The 19,898-nt window shown below is 36.4% G+C and overlaps 1 protein-coding gene across 1 annotated transcript in view; it reads left to right on the top strand.

The window, feature by feature from the left end:
* Positions 1 to 271: 271 nt before the first annotated feature.
* The window catches only part of LOC130838795 (zinc finger protein 569), a 38,526-nt gene continuing 18,899 nt past the window's right edge, over positions 272 to 19,898 (top strand). The window contains exons 1-3 of the mRNA XM_057712350.1: positions 272 to 499; positions 1,758 to 1,920; positions 11,441 to 11,498. Coding sequence (XP_057568333.1) covers positions 11,484 to 11,498 — 15 coding nt within the window. The 5' untranslated portion in view covers positions 272 to 499; positions 1,758 to 1,920; positions 11,441 to 11,483. The remainder of the gene's footprint in view (positions 500 to 1,757; positions 1,921 to 11,440; positions 11,499 to 19,898) is intronic.

The raw sequence follows: 19,898 nt of genomic DNA, 5'->3' as shown, positions 1-19,898 counted from the left end.
AGCGGTGCTTCCTTCACGGACCAGGCACCGTAAGGCCGGGAACCTGAAGATCCAGCCAACTCTAAGAAGGAGGCGGCTTTTTGCAGAAAATAGATTTGGGCCGAGAAGGCCTCTGGGAAATGTAGTCCGGGGCAGGAAAGCTGCGGACCTTTTCAGATTCTTCTCAGCACCAAGCGGCACTCCCAGAGTCCGAGTGCCGGACTCAGGGATGGCAGCTGCCGCAAAATCCTCAGCTGCGCCGCCCCCCGCAGATCTGAGAGCCCGTCACCGCAGCGGTGGCTTATTCCCGTCGCTAGTCCACGAGAGGGCCAGTCCCGCCCCGGCGAGCCGCGGGGGCCTCTGGGAAGAGGTATCCTGCGTCTAACGGACCGCGGCGTGTGCTCGCCTCGGCCGCAGCCGGCAGCTGACCTCAGTGGCTCCCCTCCCTCGGGCCGCACTGGCTGTGTCACTTGGGCGGCGTTGAGGTGTGGAATTAGGACCTGTGTCCGTGGGCTCGGTGGTGAGTCCGCGGGGAGCCGCGAGCTCGGAGTCCGGGACTCTTTGTGCTGGGTGGAGTAGGGGCCTGCCGACCACCCGGTGCCTGTGCTGTTGGAGGAGGACGCCGGGCAGGGCTTCTTTGCCGGTGCGAGTAGTTCCGTGAGGCCGTGGAAGTGGCGTGTGAAGGACTGTGAGCGTGTGGCTTGATAGGACTTTTGTCTGTGACTGATGTGGCCGTGGAGTCGTGTGTCTAGGCGGATTTTGTGGATGTGCTTTTCCTTTTCTGTTTCAATGTGAACGTGGCCGCAAACCACGATGAAAGGCAGAGTTCGGCTGTGTGTGCAGATTTCTGAGAGTGTTTGTACCATTGCTTCATTTCTTCGGATATGGTAATCGTAAATATGTTTTTCTGTGAAACATCAGTAGCGCCAATACGTTCTTTTAGTATTTATTTAAAATTTTATTTGTATGTACTGGCCACTTTGTTTTGGGTGCTTAGTAACTTAATGTTCCTCGCCCCCCACTCCCCGCCCCAAATCACAAAGTACAGAAAACCTCCAAGAAAACAAAAATCATTCATACTTCTACCAGCCACTATCAAAATTTATTTCCCATCTTTTCACCCCCCTCTCTGTGAATGCATACACATGCGTTCCTACATTATTATATGTATCGTATGCACAATGGCTTGAAAATTGGAATCACACTATACTACAGGTCTGTAATCTACCTATGCCACTTAACAATGTGCAATTAATATTTTTACATTTAAACAATTACACATCTACATCATAATTTAACAGTTTTTTTACGGTATACATTTTAATGCATTTACTCCTATTGATGGGTAATTTGGTTCATTTAAATTTCTTGTAATTATAAAGAATGTGTTTATCAGCATCTATTTGGCACGTGTCGTATGTGATAAACTTTCTTAATTTTTTTTGGGGGGGGCAGGCTCTTAGAAATGGAACTGATAAGTCAAGATCTATGTGCTTATTAAAGACTCCCTAAATCTATCCAATTATTCTCTTGTAAGGTTCCAATTAATCTACAATATTATTGGCATAGTATAAGATTGCCTATATTCATACACCCTTGATAACAATTGTTATTAATATTAATAATCTTTGTCAACCTCATAGAAGTAAAATTTCTTTAATTTGAAGTTATTTGATTACTACTGAAGTCAACCATTTAAAAAATTTTTTGTGTGTATGAATTATGTGTTTTCTAAGGTATTTTTCTAAAGCAGTTCTAGTATCAAATTTCTTTTCCAGGTTCTTCAGGAATTCAGGATTCATTCATTCATCCACTCACCATTTACTGAATGCTGCTTGTGACAGGAATAATTATAGATGCTTGGGATATAGCATTGAACAAAGGAGACAAACACTCTGCTATCATGGTGCTTACATTGTTGTGGGCCAGATAATAAATGAGGTAAGTTAAATATAACATACATTAAATAGTGAAAAATTCTAAGAGAAGAAGTAAAGCAGGAGCATATATAGACTCAGGGATGGGGCTTGGAGTTTTAGATGGGGTAGCTAGGAATGCATCCTGAAAATGTAATAATAAAAATATGAAGGAAGTAAAGGTGCTAGTTATGCATATAATTAAGGGAAGAGGGAACAACAGTTAGAAAAGCCCTGAGGTGGGAATATGCCTGTTACCACGAGGCTGGTGTGGCTGAAATAGAGCAAATGAAAGGGATAGTAGTGAGAGATGAGAGAAGAAAGGTAATTGGAGGGAAGGAGGGCAGATCAGGTTTGGCCTTATGGGCCGTATTAATGATCTTGACTTTTACTCTGAATGAGATGGGACGCTATTGAAGAGTTTTGAACATGCGAGTGATATTATCTGCTTATGATTTAAGAGTATTGCTTTGGCTGTTCTGATGAGAGAATTATGAGAACCATAGGGGAAGAGGGCAGGGACAAGGGCAGAAGTGGAGAGACCAGTTAGGAAACTATTACATTAATCTAGGGAAAAGATGTTGGTGACCTGGACCAGAGTAGTAAAATTGGTGACAAGTAGTCATGTACTAGCTGTAATTTAAAGGTAAAGCTGATGTAATTTTCTGATAGAACTGATGTGGAGTGTAAGTGTGACAGTATTTTTTAATCTGAGTAACTTAAAGAATGGAGTTAGTAACTAAGAAGGGAAAGAAGGTAGGAAGAACCTAGGGCATAGGGAGATAGTGAGATTTCAATTTGGAATATTGTATGTGAAGTATGAGATGCCCATTGGACATTCAGGTGGAAATATTAAGTTGGCAATGGGATATACAAGTCTGAAGTTCAGAAGAAAGATCTGAGACCTAGGTTGGAGATACATATTTGAGAATTATCAGCATATAGATGATATTTAAAGCCAATAGACTGGATGAGATCACTTTCAGGGTAGGGTAGATGGAAAATAATAGAGGTAAAGGACTTATCTCTGGGTCACTTCAACATGACAAAGTCTGGGAAATGAGGAGGAACCAGCAAAAGAGACTGAAAGGGACTAGCTAGAATGGTTGGGAGAAAACTAGGTGCGTGTAATGCTCTGGAAACCAAGGGAAGAATGTGTTTTAACGAGAACTGTGTCAGATGCTACTGATAGTCCAAGCAAAAGAGGACTGAGAAAGGAACGTTCAGTTTAGCAACATGAAAGTTGTTGGTGACCCTGAAGAGCAGTTTCAGTGGAGTAAGGGGCTATAGAGAAAATTGGAGAACAAAAATTGGTGATAACAAGTATAAACAACTAAGTTTTTTCCCTAAATGGAACGAGTGAATTGGAGCGGTGGGTGGAGTTAAGAGGTATGCAATAACTCTGTTTATATGCTGATTGAAATGATTCGACAGAGAGAGAAACTTGATGAATCAGGAGAGAAAGGGGAGAAATGCTAGACATGTCTTTAAGTAGCAAGAGCAAATGTTAGGGGTTTGAGGAGAGAGGAAAAGAATAAAATAATCTTTTAGGAGGGTGGGACAGAAAATAAAGAAGTATAATACAATTTCCAGACAGCATTGAAGACCCACTTGATGTTAGTTTTCATGAATTTAAATTGAACCTATTCCATGGTTTGTTTGTTTTTTAATTTTTCTCCTGCAGTGTTCATTTGCATAGTTGTAGCCACAGATAGGGGAGGGGAGAGTAAGATTTAACCAGAGTTGTTGGTTTCATCAAGTAAGTAGGAATAATGTAAGAGAGAGAGGGGCAAGGGAGTCTAAGTTAGCAAGAATTAATTATATTGATTGACCATGGATTCTAGGCCAGGTAAATAGAAAAGTGAGGATAGGAAGGGGGTGAGGGATAATGAAAAATTGGTAGAACGAAGGAATGGAAGTTCCCGATGGTATTGAAAGGCTGTTGGGTTGAAATACTAGAGGAAGTAAGGTGAAGAGACAGAAGGATATTTTTCCCTTTAGTTGCCAAATGTTCAAAATAGAGCAGTTCCTCCTTTTATCACCATACTTGTTTTAGAAAACATGGAAGATTATTAGCTATATTTTAGTAGAGGTTACAAAATGGTAATATTCGAATTCTATCATTCCTTCTTCATTTACTAGCTGGAATATTTCCCTAAGGGAAAAATTTACTTTATCAACTCCGGGTACCTTGAGATACAGTTTATACAGGAAAGGCAAAATAAATTGATTCTTTCCCTTTATAGGTTTTCCCTCTATAGGCTATTTAATTGGTTCCCTAGCATCTCCGAATGTGTTATGATTTTACTGTTAAATACATGACATAGCTTTTAGCGTATCCAATATGTTTCAAACCATTGTGGTTACTTTGTTTTTGAAACTCACATTTTCCCATCTTGGCTATTTCTTCAAGATGACTTCTAAGTCTTTTTGATACATCCCCAGAAGTTTTTGATAGTGTCCAACATTTCTGCTATGACAATTTTATTCGAAGATCATTTTGAGTGCTTCCTTCCCTAGGTATGGAATCAGGCATTTCTGAGTGGTGTCCTGGTACCGTTTATTGGGAAGTGGTATTTTGAGACTGCGATTATGTTGCTTATTGCTACTGACATCATCATTGTTTCTAAGCATTTTTCTTTTCTTTTTTTTTGGTGGACAGAGCTAGGAAATATATTCGTTTTATTTTTTTTAACAGCTTGATTCACATACCATATATTTTACCTTTGAAATGTATTTTACCTTTTGAATTAAAAAAATATATATATTCAGTGTTGTGCACCCATCACCATAGGTAATTTTAGATCATTTTTGTCCTCCCTGAAAGAATTATTGTGCCCATTAGCAGTCAATCTCATGTTCTCCTTCCTCCTCCCAGTCTAATCAACCACTAATCTGATTTGTCTCTATAAATTTGTCTATTCAGACATTTCATATAAATGAAATTGCACAATATGCAGTCTTTTGTGACTGGCTTCTTTCACTTGGTGTGTTTTCAGTGTTTACTAATGTTGAAGCAGGAAATATATATATTTTTTTGAAGAAAAGGTAGTTCTTTTTTTTTGAAGAAAAGATAATTTCTTTTTTTTTTTTAAAGCTCTTTATTGGAATATAATTGCTTTACACTGTTGGCCAATTTTTGAGGTACACCAAAGTGAATCAGCTGTATTTATACATATATCCCCATATCCCCTCCCTTCCACCACTCCCTCCCACCCTCCCTTTCCTGGCCCTCTAAGTCATTGCCCATCATCGAGTTTATCTCCCTGTGTTATGCAGGAACTTCCTATGCGCTATTTTACATTTGGTAGTGTATATGTCAATGCTACTCTCTCACTTCGTCCCAGCTTCCCCTTTGCCTGCCCCCACCACCCTGTGTCCTCAAGTCTGTTCTCTACATCTGCATCTTTATTCTTGCCCTGTCACTGGGTGCATCAGTACCATGTTTTTTTTTTTTTTTTAGATTCCATACATATGAGTTAGCACACGCTATTTGTTTTTCTCTCTCTGGCTTACTTCACTCTGTATGACAGACTGTAGGTCTATCCACCCATTACATATAGCTCCATTTCATTCCTTTTTATGGCTAATATTCCATGTATATATGTGCCACATCTTCTTTATCCATTCATCTGTTGATGGGCATTTAGGTTGCTTCCACGTCCTGGCTATTGTAAATAGTGCTGCAGTGAACATTATGGTACGTGTTTGTTTTTGGATTATGGTTTTCTCTGGGTATATGCCCAGTAGTGGGATTGCTGGGTCATATGGTAGTTCCATTTTTAGTTTTTTTTTTTTTTTAATTTATTTATTTATTTTTGGCACACGGGCTTAGTTGCTCCGCAGCATGTGGGATCTTCCTGGAGCTGGGATCGAACCCGTGACCTCTGCATTGGCAGGCGGATTCTTAACCACTGCGCCACCTAGGAAGCCCATTTTTAGTTTTTTAAGGAAGCTCCAAACTGTTTTCCATAGTGGCTGTACCAACTTACATTTCCACCAACAGTGCAGGAGGGTTCCCTTTTCTCCACACCCTCTCCGGCATTTATTGTTTCTAGATTTTTTGATGATGGCCATTCTGACCAGTGTGAGGTGATACCTCATTGTGGCTTTGACTTGCATTTCTCTAATGATTAGTGATGTTGTGCATCTTTTCATGTGTTTGTTAGCCATCTGCATGTCTTCTTTAGAGAAATGTCTATTTAGGTCTTCCGCCCATTTGTGGATTGGGTTATTTGCTTTTTTGGTATTGAGCTGAATGAGCTGCTTGTATATTTTGAAGCTTAATCCTTTGTCTGTTGGCAAAGGATTTTAATCCTTTGCTTCATTGGCAAATATTTTCTCCCATTCTGAGGGTTGTCTTCTTGTCTCGTTTATGGTTTCTTTTGCTGTGCAAAAGCTTTTAAGTTTCATTAGATCCCATTTGTTTATTTTTGATTTTAAGGAAGTATATTCTTAACAGAGTAGATCTCATGAGTTCATACTGCTATTTCCAATTTAAAAAATAGAAATATAGAGTTTCTACCTTGGTTTTATTTTTGTGTCTTTTGTTCATCTATAGATCTATGTACTTATATATAAATAAGATAGTTCAGAGCAATATTATCAGTACTTAAAATATCCCTACTTTATATTTGCCCTTGGGGTATATCTCTCTTGGGAAGTGTAGTCCAATTATTGTGCTTTAAAGTAACTAGAACTAATTTCTCTCTGTGTGGTTAAACTGCAAATGTAATATATGATTAGGTTCATTTGTTTTATTTTGCTTTTGATTTTTAGGTATAGCTTATGGGTTTTTTGGGTTGTTGTTTTAATTTAATTTTAATTAATTATAGCTTTTGTTTAACATTTGTTTTAATTTTAATAATCATGAAAGATATTTACATGGTTGGAAAGTCAAATATACAAAACAAAGTATTTTAAACTATATACAAAACAAGTACACAAAACAAAGAGAAGTTTTGTATAGTTTGAAATCAGGGTGCCTGATGCCTCCAGCTTTATTATTCTTTCTCAAGATTGCTTTGGCTGTTTGGGGTCTTTTGTGGTTCCATACAAATTTTAGGATTGTTTCTTCCATTTCTGTGAAAAATGCCATTGGAATTTTGATAGTGATTGCATTGAATCTATAGATTGCTTTGCGTAATATGAACATTTTAACAATATCAATTCTTCCAATACATGAACTGGAATATCTTTTCATTTATTTGTGTCCTTTTCAATTTCTTTAAGCAGTGTCTTACAGTTTTCATTGTACAGTCTTTCACCCTGCTTGGTTGAGCTTATTCCTAGGTATTTTATTCTTTTTGATGCAATTGTAAATGGAATTGTTTTCTTAATTTCTCTTTATGATAGTTTGTTATTATTGTATAGAAATGCAGCAATTTCTGTATATCACTTTTGTATCCTGCAACATTACTGAATTCATATATTCTAACAGTTTTTTGTCAGTCTTTAGGGTTTTCTGTTTATGTCATCTGCAAATAATGAAAGTTTCACTTCTTCCTTTCCATTTCCCTTCTTTCCTGTCCAGTATGCCTCTTATTTCTTTTTCTTGCCTAATTGCTCTGGTTAGGACTTCCAGTACTATATTGAATAAAATTAGTGAGAATGGGCATCCTGTCTTGTTCCTGATCTTAGAGGGAAAGCTCTCAGCTTTACACCATTAACTATGGTATTAGCTCTGAGCTTGTTATATACTTTATTATGTTAAGGTACTTTCCCTCTATACCCACTTTGTTGAGAGTTTTTTTTTTTTTATCAAAAATGGATGCTGAATTTTGTCAAACGCATGGGCTTAGTTGTTCCGTGGCATGTGGGATCTTCCCAGGCCAGGGATCAAACCCATGTCCCCTGCACTGGCAGGCAGGTTCTTAACCACTGTGCCACCAGGGAAGCCCAACTAAGCGCTCTATTTTTAACTTACTACTAAATCCTCCTTTGGTTTTTAGTTTTCATAAAAACTTTCATGTAGTGAGAAATATATTCTTGAAATAGAAAATATAGCCCATTTTTTCACACCCCGTAGGTGTGACCTAATGTTTTTATGTATAATAATTATGCTTACTTTTATTCCTTTTTTAGAGTTTGCTGAAGATGGTGGTATATAGACTGAATTAGCAAGGGTTGGTGAGGTTTATCGGGGTTTATCAGTTATAGAACAGGCTCCTCTGGAGGGGTGTGAAGCACCACCAAGTCCTTTGAGTTTTAAGCTGTTGCTAGTAGTGCTCTGGTAAATAATTTTGTTATAATTATTTGGGTTTAGGGCTAAGCATAGTGGGATATCTAATCCCAATTTGAGTCTTAACTGTCATGTAATCAGGAAATACCAAAGTCACTTTCATAGTCTATTTTTATTTTACCTATGGGTTTTTACTGTGTAATTAAAAGTTAACTTTATGTTACTCTTTAACACACTTTACACCAAATTTATACTAGTTTGCATTATCATATGACCGTGGTGGCTGGCACAAAATTTACCAACCCTAGTTAATATAACTTAGTCGAACTTTCGTTTATGGCTTAATTTTTATCACTGCTGTTTCCTGTGGGGGTGTGGTTAAGCAAGGCATCTATGAGCTACTAGTATTTGTGGGCTTGATGCCTGCTACTTTTAATTTTAATGATTTAGAAGCATTCTCACTGGAGTGCGGATGCTTGCGGGTGTAGTTTTATTGAAAACTAGTAGAAAGGCTGGGACTAAACCTGTGTGTTTATGAAGTTGGTATACTCATCTAGGCATTTTCAGTGCCTTGCTTTAGGTTTTAAGCTACATTAACAAGTTGTGTTTATATAGTGAAGTAACATGTATATAGTTGTTTTGAGTGATTTATGTTAGATTTAGTATTAAAATTTTAATAAAAATAGTCAGTAGATCCAGGGAGATGTCTGTCTATATAAGTGGCAGATACCTAAGTAATTCATTGGTACAATTAGGGTTTATTTTCTAGGTCTATTTTATTGAGCATTAAATTGTTCATGTTTTGGATAGATGAACTAAATTTTATGTATTTATGTTTTCACTTGTTTTGGGGGTTTGGCAGGGCATAATAGGCATCTAGAGTATAGTGTTTAATGGGGAGGGGGTAGGTTTGTTAAACAGGTCATTTACCTGTTCAATGCATATGTGTACGTGTGTGTAATTTCCTTATGTCCTGTAACCACTGACTGAATAACACCTTATGGTTGGTGATGTTGGTTAATCATATTCAATTAAAGTCCAGCTACCATTTATTTGACTGTGTTAAGGCCTCAGACGGCCATCGTTGAGTCACAGCATCCCTTTAAAAATTAAAAAATGCCAAATGCATGAAACCACAGTTATGTGTGAACATAGGCTGATTAGTTGTTAGTCCATCGGGATGTCTTATTTAAGAGAAAAGAATGGGCGATTTTAGGTGAGATGGTCCTGAAGTAAGAATGAGATGTCTGATAAAAATTGATAGAAACCTCCATAGGTTATGGACCCAGAGCAAGAAGAGGGACACCTGCTAATAAGCAGGTTGATGGTTTCATGCAGCTTGCTGATTAAGCTCATGATTGCTTAGGTATGATATGCATGTTGACTAGAATTGATTTGACTTAATGTACTATGTACAATTAATAATATTATATATACTATGTGACAGTAATAATATAATATATATGCATGGGGTAAAAAATTAATGCACGATTATACATATAATGTATTATGTACTATCAGTAGGTTAATATACATGCCTATAAGCATGGGGTAAATAATTAATACACGATTATACATATAATGTATTATGTATAGTATATTGTGAACTTATTTATGTGGTAGTGCACGTTATGCAGGAAGTACATAGTAATTTATGGTAAAAGAAGTTACTTTAATACTGACATGGTACTTAGTAATCTTGTAAATGTCCCATACCAAATCTTCAGGGAATAGTTTCAGTAGAATTTCAGCTTTGGGTGCTGATGGTGGAGTTGGAGCTTCTTTCTTGAGTCTTAGGGAGATGTATTAGTCTCCTTTTCTGGTTTACAAGACCAGAGTAATAAATATACTACAAAGAGTCTTCTGAAGTAAGTCAGAAACTGAAAGATAAATTTTTCCATAAACTTTACCCTCAGTAAACATCTTCTTGACTCCTATTGGCCAATACTGTGTCACATGGTAACTCTCTGCTGCGAGGGATGCTGGGAAAGTGAGTAACTGGTGGTGGAGACTAGGATTACCCTCATTGACTTAAATCAATCATGATTTATCCTTGAGAGAAGGTACACTGCCATTGTGATAAAATTAAGGTTCAATTTTCAAGGAATAAGGTAGGGGCAATGGCTGTTTTTAGGCAGTAACATCTGCCACATCTGACCTTTAGGAGTATGCTGGTTCTCCATCCTTACCAAGACATCACATTTTCTTTACAGAATTTGACAGTGCTGGTTCTGGGGAGCTATGAGAGACCATCTTATTCTGCTGTCCTCTTAAAGGTTGATTACAACGGTTCTGAGAAAGAGGGGCTCCCGGGGTCACTGTGTTATAGGGAGAACTAGAAGGCAAATCTCTTTGCTCCCAGGTCACTTGTTCTTTCTCACTATAATTCATCTCGCCTGAAGTTTCTTTTTTAAAATCTTTTAGGAAAAAACTTAAAAAAAAAAAGTCAGTACAGTAAAATAACAGAGATAAATTTTCCTCAGTCAAATTTAGACTGGGAAAGGGGCTGTGCTTGGGGGCAAGGGGTAACATTTGTGTTGCTCCTCATACACTTTAGTATTTATTGCTTGAGTCTATTGCAATGGTGTGTGTTTTCTGATTCAGTTTGTATTTAGGGGAAACAATATGTGAATTTTGTTTTTAAAAAAATCAAATAGTGCTACTAGACTTGTAATAAGAATAAAGAAAACTATGCCCTGTTCCTTTTTCTCCCCATCCCTAATTCCTGTTCCCAGAAAGAACCACTTTCAACTCTTGACTGTGCCTTCTTTTGTTTATTCTGTTTTTCCAAATCACGTTTATCCTGCTATTACTTTTCAGATTTAGATTTTTTTTTACTATGGAAAATAAGAATTTAATGTTCTTACCACCACCAGTATCTCTGATACACATCACTCACACACATAAACTTCTCCTTACTCTTTCCTCAAAATATAATTTTGTCACCATTTTAGTTAAATTCCCATTTAGTTTGTACTTAAATATTTCTTTATAAAAGTTTCAGTACACTAAAATACCGTAGGTATGTTTTAAGTTTCATAATTTTCTTGGTGATGTGCTTTCATAATGCTGTATATCTTTCTGCTCCATGTGGACTGTTTATTCTCTGATACAAAGCTATCGATACATTCATGGGGCATCTCCTACATATGTACTCCTGTTCCTATTCACCATATGCCTAAGCTCTACATGATGTAGTAGTCATCTTTATACCTATCAGTACCTCTGGGGGATGTATATTTTGGCCTTTCTGTTGGCTCCAAGTGTCATTTTGCTGTAGAGTGACCGTTAATCTACCTTGTGTATGCAGGTTTCTGAAACCACAAAGCAAGCCTTGTCTAATGGCTTTTATTCTCTTCTCCAGCTCTGCCTTCTCAGGCCCAGTCCATTCCTAGAAAGAAGAGGAAATGACTGAGTTCCAGGTAAATTTTAAATAGCATATTTGTTCCCTGCCTTGTTTTACAGTACAGTTTAAGGGAACTACAGTAATGCATACAATGAATGGGAAAATCCTATACAGGTAAAACATATTTTCAAAGGAAACAGAGTTGGAAGATTAAGAATAGGAAGGAGTTAAAATGTGATTATGCAGAAATGCATTCATTCAGAGAGATTAAAGTTGGGCTTCAATTTTGAATCTCATTATTATAGGTAAACAAGAGCAGAAATTCATTACATAATTTGCACTGTACATAGGATAAAAATAAACATTTATTAGCAGTAGTAAGGTTTTCATTGGCACCTAGGTCAATGAATACATTATAGTGAGACTTCCTGTAGTTGGTAAATCCAGCTTTTCTGGTGGTCTGTTTTTGTTGGTTTTTTTTAATAACTTTCTTTTTAAATCTTGGCCATGCCATGTGGCTTGATTCTCAGTTCCCTTACCAGGGATTAAATCCAGGCCAGGGCAGTGAAAGTGCCGAATCCTAACCACTAGACAACTCGCCACTGATGGTCTATTTTGATCAAGAATAAGGCAAAAAATATATGTCCGAATTGCCCAGCATTGGAAAGAATGCATATCAACATCAACAGAAAATGGAATAAATTATAGTATCTCTGCAATGGGATACTATACACATAAACACACACACACACACACACACACACACACACATCCCAAAGCAGATTACTGCTACTTATAACAAGATAATCTCATAAACATGTGACATAAGAGAAATCAGAAATAAGAGTACATTCTATGTGGTTCCATTTATATGAAGTTTGAAAACTGAGAAAACTAATCTCAGTGACAGAGAATAGTGGTTACCCTTGAAGGGGTATTTAGTGGGAAGGAACATGCGGAAATCACCTAGTATGCTAAAAATGTTCCATATTTTGACCTGAGTGGTAGGTATAGAAATACATAAATGTATAAAAATGTCTCAGCTTGTACACTTAAGATTTGTGCATTTTACCACATTATTCTATGTATGTCATACCTTATTTAAAAAAAAAAAGAACCTACAATATCTGAAGAAATAGATGGGATGTGGCTTTCAAATGACCCTATATAATTTTCTTTTTTCCATGTGTGTTTTCTAAGATTTAGCCGCAATCTGAAGTAATCATTTATGGTAAATGAAATCCAATAGAAAACTGCATATAGGACATGAAAAAGAAATCCACAATTGAAGAAATAAGAACAAATGCCCAATAAAAATTGTAAATAATAATAAAAACTAATATCTATTGTTAATCAGAGTTTTACATCGATTACTTTATGTAGTCTTTATAAAGAGTCTTTTTGTTTTTTTTTTTTTTCATGAGTTAAGAAACAAGCACAGAAAGATTAAGAAATTTGCTTGAGGTCATAGGTAAAGGATGTAGTAGAATCAGAATTTAGTCCCAGGTGGTGTAACTGTGAAGCCTGTAAATTTAACCACAGTCCTGTATGACCTCACCCTCACTCATGATTAATGAAATGCAAATAAAATGGTTTTCTAAAATAATCATCAGGTTAGTCCAGTTCTTAAAAAGTTCATCATGTCTCAAATCTGATCACTTGTCAATATTTCCATGGCTCTTGTAACCTAGGCCGTATCATGTTACCTGGATGTACTTCAGTAACTGCCTGTTAATCTCCCTGCATACGTTCTTAACCATCTATAGTCGATTCTCCAGAGAACAACCAAAGTGATAATTTAAAAACCTGAGGTGTTAATTCTCTGCTTAAAATTATCTAGTGGCTTCCCATTACACTTGGAATAAAAATTTGGATTTCTTACTGTCCTTTGCAAAACCCTTCATGATAAGCCTTCTGCCTGTGTCTTTAACCATTATCTTTTGCTACACCATCCCTCATTCACTGTCTTTCAGTGATATTAGCTTTTTCCACACTTTGAACAGACAAGGTTTATCTCTGGGGAACTTTGAACATGCTAGTAAAGCTACCAGGAAAGGCTAAAGTTCCAACTAAAACAGTTCCCTCTTACTCAGCCTTTTTGTGCTATTCAGGTCTTTGACTGGATGAGGCCTACCCGTATTAGGGAGGACAATTTGCTTTACTCATTTTACTGATTCAAATGTTAATCTCATGTAGAAATACCCTCACAGACACACCCAGAGTAATGTTCAGCCAAATGTCTGGGCACCCTGCGACCCGGTCAGGTTGACACATAAAATCAACCATTATACTGTCTTCTTTTATCTTACCTATTCATTTGTTTATGTTTTCATTTGTTTCTCTTAACAGCATATAAGTTCCAGGAGGACCAGCACTTATGTCTATCTTACAGCTAAATACTTGGGCTCTAAACCAGTGCTGGGAACATCTAGTAACTCAATAACTCATTGAATAAAAAACCATATTGAGATTTAGGAGGTATCCCTGAGACTGAATCAAATGAACTTGTTGACACATTGTACAGTAGGAATCAAAACTTATGCTACAGTTCCATTTTTGGAAAAAGGTGGTTAGTGTTGCCATTTACCAAGATAAGAAAGTTAATAGCAAAAATTGCTGAATATTACATTACTCCTCACAAACCTAATATGGAATAGATAATGTTACCTGAAATAGTGAACTACCAATGGCAAGCTACTAACTGGATTCTAGGTAGTAAATAAACATATGATAATTAGAAAAGCAGAATTTCCTATTAGAAGAGACTATGTTTTTACAGTCTATCAAAAAATCCAGGACTCATGAAAGAATCTCATTATTTTCCTAGATGTCCCCTTTTCTATTGAGAACGATTAACTCTTAGAAGAGAACTTAAGACAATATTTATTCCAACATTTTAAGTTTATAGGAGGGAATCTTTTGACCCAGAGAAATTTTAAACATTGTTTAGGTAAAGCCATATCGTGAAGTTTAAAAAAAAAGGAAAAAGGCTATATGTTAATATCAGGCAATATGAAATTCAAGACAATAGGCTTTATTTTATTTTTTTACCGAAGTATAGTTGATTTACAGTGTTGTGCTAACTTCTGCTTATAGCAAAGTAACTCAATTATATGCATATATACATTCTTTTCAATATTCTTTTCCATTATGGTTTATCCCAGGAGATTGGATATAGTTCCCTGTGCTATACAGTAGGACCTTATTGTTTATCCATTCTAAGTGTAACAGTTTGCATCTACCAAAACCAAACTCCCAGACCATCCCTCTCCCTCCCCTGCTCCCCCTTGGCAACCACAAGTCTGTTTTCTGTGTCTGTGGGTCTGTTTCTGTTTTGCAGATAAGTTCAATTTGTGCCATATTTTAGGTTCCATATATAAGTGGTATCATATGATATTTCTCTTTCTCTGACTTCACTTAGTATGATAATCTCTAGTTGTATCTGTGTTGCTGCAAATGGCATTATTTCGTTATTTTTTATGGCTGAGTAGTATTCCATTGTATATATGTACCACATCTTCTTTATCCATTCATCCAAGACAGGAAGCTTTAAACAAACAAAAAGAACAGTGCTTTAAAATGCTAATAAGTGCATTAGATAAGAAAGATAAATGGTTGGGACTACTTCTGTACCAAATAAACTGCAAAAAATTGACTATAAGGAATACTGTGAAAAATAACATATCAATAGGAAACTTTTATTGATCTGCCTTAGCTCATGATAGACACATAAAGTAGACAACAAAATGAACATAACTACCAATAATAATTTGATAGAGCTAATTTATTATCATAGCTTATAGCCTGGAAACAATTAATATCCTTTTTTTAGATATGGAAAAACTAAAAAACTGACCATATATCAGGCCTGAATAAATTCTGTAAATTTCAAAGTACAAACTGTACATGTTCCAGAATGCAATTACATGGGAAGTTAATAATGAAAATTCAAAAATAAAACATTTCCACATGGAAATTTTAAAACTAGCATAAGCAACTTAGATCAAGAAAGACATAAAAATTTATGTTACGGAACATCTAAAAAGTAAACTAATGTACAGAAGAAAACCTGCAGGCTGAATAATAATGATATGTTAATAAATATAAACAAAATGAACAAAATACACAGCTCTAGAATTTAGAAACAATGTGAGAAAATAGAAGAAGGGATTGTTGAGAATAAAATTAAAGTCAGTGAGAACACACAAAATTGAACTAATACAGAGCTGCTTTTTCTTTCATCTCTTTCTGCCTTCTCTCATCTTTTTTTTCAATATTATTTTAAAATCTAGGAAGAGAGAGGGAGAAGTAGACTTAACAGCCACATACCCAATACCCAGAATTAGCATGTTTAATATTTTGTCTTTTTGCTTTGAGATTTTTTTAATAAAATAATTAAAATATTACAGATACTCTGTCCCCAGTCAGTCACTCATAAATGTTATGTATGTCAAGAGAGTGCATCATTTTATATTTTTACCACACTGATTTGTATATATGAGTATTATATAATGTTGCTCTGTGTTTTAGATTTTTAACTAATAGGGAACATAATGGACTGACAGTTTTGCAACTCACTTTTTTTTCACTCCATACTGTTTTCAAGACATATTTATGTTAATATATGTAGTTCTGACTTTATGTCCTTTTCCATTGTTTTACTTTTCTTTATGTCAGTAGCATTCCATCTTAATTACCTTGTCTTTATTATAGTAAATCTTTGTATCTGATAATGAAAACAAATCCTCCATCTTTGTTTTTCTTCAACATTGCTATAGCTATTTGTAGTGATTTATATTTCCTTAGAAATTTTAGAATTAGTCCATTCCACAATTAAAACTGCTTAGATTTTTATTTTGAACTGAATTATGTTTACAAATGTATCATCTGTAAATAGATACTTTTCATCTTTTTGAATTCTTACGCCCCCCTTTTTTCTTGCCTTATTTCAGTTGCTAAATGTTGAGTATAATGCTGACTAGATTGGTGGCAGTCATCTTTGTCTCATTCTCAGTCTTAGGGATATACTTTAAATGATTCACCAGTAAGTATGATAGTCCATTAAAGTTTTTTTGTAAATACTCTTCCAGATGAAGGAAATTTCTTTTATTCCTAGCCTGTCTATGATGAATGGGCATTAACTTTTCTTTTTTTAGCTCTTTATTGGAGTATAATTGCTTCACACTCTTGTGCCAGTTTCTGCTGTACAACAAAGTGAATCAGCTGTATTTATACATATATCCCCATATCCCCTCCCTTCCCATGGCTCCTTCCCACCCTCCCTATCCCACCCCTCTCAGTCATCACCAATCATCAAATTAACTTTTGTCTAATAATTTTCTTGTATATATGATCTTGATCAAATAATGTTTCTCCTTTTTTTCTATTAATTTGGTCAGTTTTTCTATTAATTTGGTCAATTAAAGTGATCAATTTTAAAAATCAAAGTATAGTTGATTTACAATATTGTGTTAGTTTCAGGTGTATAGCCAAAGAGATTCAGTTATATATATATATATTTTAGTTTATTTTCAATTATAGATATTGAAATATAAATACAAGATATTGAATATAATACCCTGTGCTACAGAGTAAATCCTTGTTGCCTATTTTTTGTATAGTAGTTTGTATCAGTTAATCTCATACTCCTACTAATTTGTCCCTTCTCCTCCCCTTTGGTAACCATAAGTTTGTTTTCTCTGTCTGTGAGTCTATTTCTGTGTTGTATATAGATTCATTTATATTATTTTTAGAGTGATATTTTTTAGTGATATATTTTAGAGTGATATTATTTTATAAGTGATATATAATATTTGTCTTTGTCTAACTTACTTCACTAAGTATAATATTCTCTGGGTCTATCCATGCTGCTACAAATGGCAATATTTCATTCATTTTATGGCTGAGTAACATTCCATTGTATGTATATACCACATCTTCTTGAGCCACTCATCTCTTGTTGGGTACTTGGGTTATTTCCATGTGTTGGCTATTGTAAGTAGCGCTGCTATGAACCAACGTGCATGTATCTTTTCAAATTAAAGTTTTCATTTTTCCTGGATATATACCCAGGAGTGGAATTGCTGGATCATTGCTCTTGCTTTTTTATCCAATCTGCCACCCTGTGTCTTTTGGTTGGAGCATTTAGTCTATTGACATTTAAACTAATTACTGATAGGTATATACTTATTGCCATTTTAAACCTTGTTTTCCCGTTGTTCCTGCAGTTCTTTGTTCATTTCTTCTTTCTGTTTTTTTTTTTTTTTTCTTTGTGGTTTGATGGTTCTCTTTTGTTTTATGCTTGAGTTCCTTTCTTGTTGTTTTTTGTGAATCTATTGTATGTTTTTGATTTGTGGTAACTGTGGAGTTCAGGTATGTTGGCCCATAACTACATCTACTTGTGTTAAACTGATAGTCATACAGGTTCACGTTGTAAAAAATCTACATTTTTATACTCACCTCCCCCACATTTTGTGATTTTGATGTCCTATTTTACATATTTATGTTTACCCTTTTGCTATTAATTGTAGTTATGTTGCTTTTACAAAAAATTTTTGATTGTTTTTTAATCTAGGTACTTGCTTAAGTGGTCTTCAATCTTTTTATATATTTACCTTTCTTATTGTGATTTTCCCTTTCCTATAGATTCTTGTTTCTTATCTATTTAGAGATGACCCTTCAGTGTTTCTTTTAGGGTAGGTTTAGTATTGCTGAATTCTTTAATTTTTACTTGTCTGAGAAATTCTTTCTCTCTCCCCCTATTCTAAATGATAATCTTGCTGTAGGGTATCCTAGGTTGCAGGTTTTTTCCTTTCAGCACTTTGAATATATCATGCCACTCCCTTCTGGCCTGCAGAGTTTCTATAGAGAAATCAGCTCATAGACTATGGGGGTTCCCTCATAACTGACTGTTTTTCTCTTGCTGCCTTTAGAATCCTCTCTTTAACTTTTCCCATTTTAGTTATGATATATTTTGGTGTGAGTCTGATTGGGTTCATCTTGTTTGGGACCCTCTGTACTCCTGGTACCTGGATATCTGTTTCCATCTTTAGGTTTGAGACTTTTTCAGCCATAATTTCTTCAAATACATTTTCGACCCCATTTTCTCTCTCCTCTCCTTCTGGAACCCCTATTATGCATAGGTTGGCACATTCTATATTATCCTATAGATCTTGTATGTGTGTTTGTTTTTTTTAATTTGTCTTTATATCTGCTGTTCTGATTGGGTGATTTCCATTATTCTATCTTCCAGATCACTTATTCATTCTTCTGTGTCATTTAGTCTGCTACTCATTGCTTCTAGATTGGTTTTTATCTTGGTAATTGAATTGTCTAATTTTGATTGGTTCGCCTTCATAGGTTCTAGCTCCTTGTTACAGTGATCTGCATTTTTATTGATAATCTTTCTTAATTCCTTTAGCATTTTTATTACCTTTCTTTGGATTTGGGGTCTAGCAGACTGGTGAGGTCTGTTTCATTATTTGTTCGTTCAGGGGATTTCTCTTGTTGTTTTTTTAGGACTAATCCTTCTGCTCTTTCATTTTACTTAACTTTCTCTGCTTCTGTGAATTTAGGAGAACAGTTATTTACTGTGTTCTTGAAGGGGTGTTTTTATGTGGGAGTGTCCCTATGTAGACTGTGTGTGTTCACCATTTTTGGTGTGAGGGCTGGTTTTGGTATGGAGTGTTTTTCCTTAGAGTGTGCTGGCTGTTATGCCCTTGTTAGGGGTATGGTTGGTCTTGTGGTGTCCACAGCCTGTGCTAGATGTGAGGTGGGGTCTCTTCTTTGCTCCAGGGTTGTCACTGCCCTGTCGGGGGCAGGGTCCGCTTCCCAAATGTTGGAGTAAAAGCCCTGAGGTCAGGCTTCTAAGGCTCTGTTGCCGTTCAGTGCATGCCCTACCCCAAAGAAGGTGAGTGCTTAAGCAAGTAAGGCCCATGTGCTCATAGCAAACCTGTGTGCCACCTGTGTAGGTGTCCAGGGTTGTGCTCAGAGAAGCAGCCCAAGGTGCATCCTTTTCTCTGTTGTGTTCCGCCCAGATCTAGTACAAGGCTGTGGTGTGGAGTAGACTGGAGCTGGGTGTCAGGGCATTGTCGCTGCAGGAATTGAGGTGTATGCTGTCGCGTGAGATCTGGGCTGCCTCTGTGACAGACTTCTCCCAGGATCTGTCTGCCCTAGGTCTGGTGCTAAGCTGCTGTGTTGAGTGGGTGGGGCTGGAGCACTCTCACTGGGAAACAAACTGCTGTGTCCTCCTGCCCAGGGCCTGTCTGCCCAAGATTCAGCACTTAGCCATTGTGCCTTCATGTGGCACCACCCAGTGCACACACTGACATTGTCTGTGGCAGCTGGTTCTGCTGCCCTTGTGCACACACGGACAAAAGTCTCCACTGCTAGAGCTGCCACCACCACTGTGTGCAAGCTGACAGCTCCATGGCTCCTTCCAGATCACACCCCAGGCCCTCTGGGCTGTCTCTGCATA

This window comes from Hippopotamus amphibius, chromosome 16, assembly GCF_030028045.1.
Source record: "Hippopotamus amphibius kiboko isolate mHipAmp2 chromosome 16, mHipAmp2.hap2, whole genome shotgun sequence".
NCBI lineage: Eukaryota > Metazoa > Chordata > Mammalia > Artiodactyla > Hippopotamidae > Hippopotamus > Hippopotamus amphibius.
The sequence above is the reverse complement of the archived record's forward strand: the minus strand, read 5'-3'. Positions and strand labels throughout refer to the sequence as shown.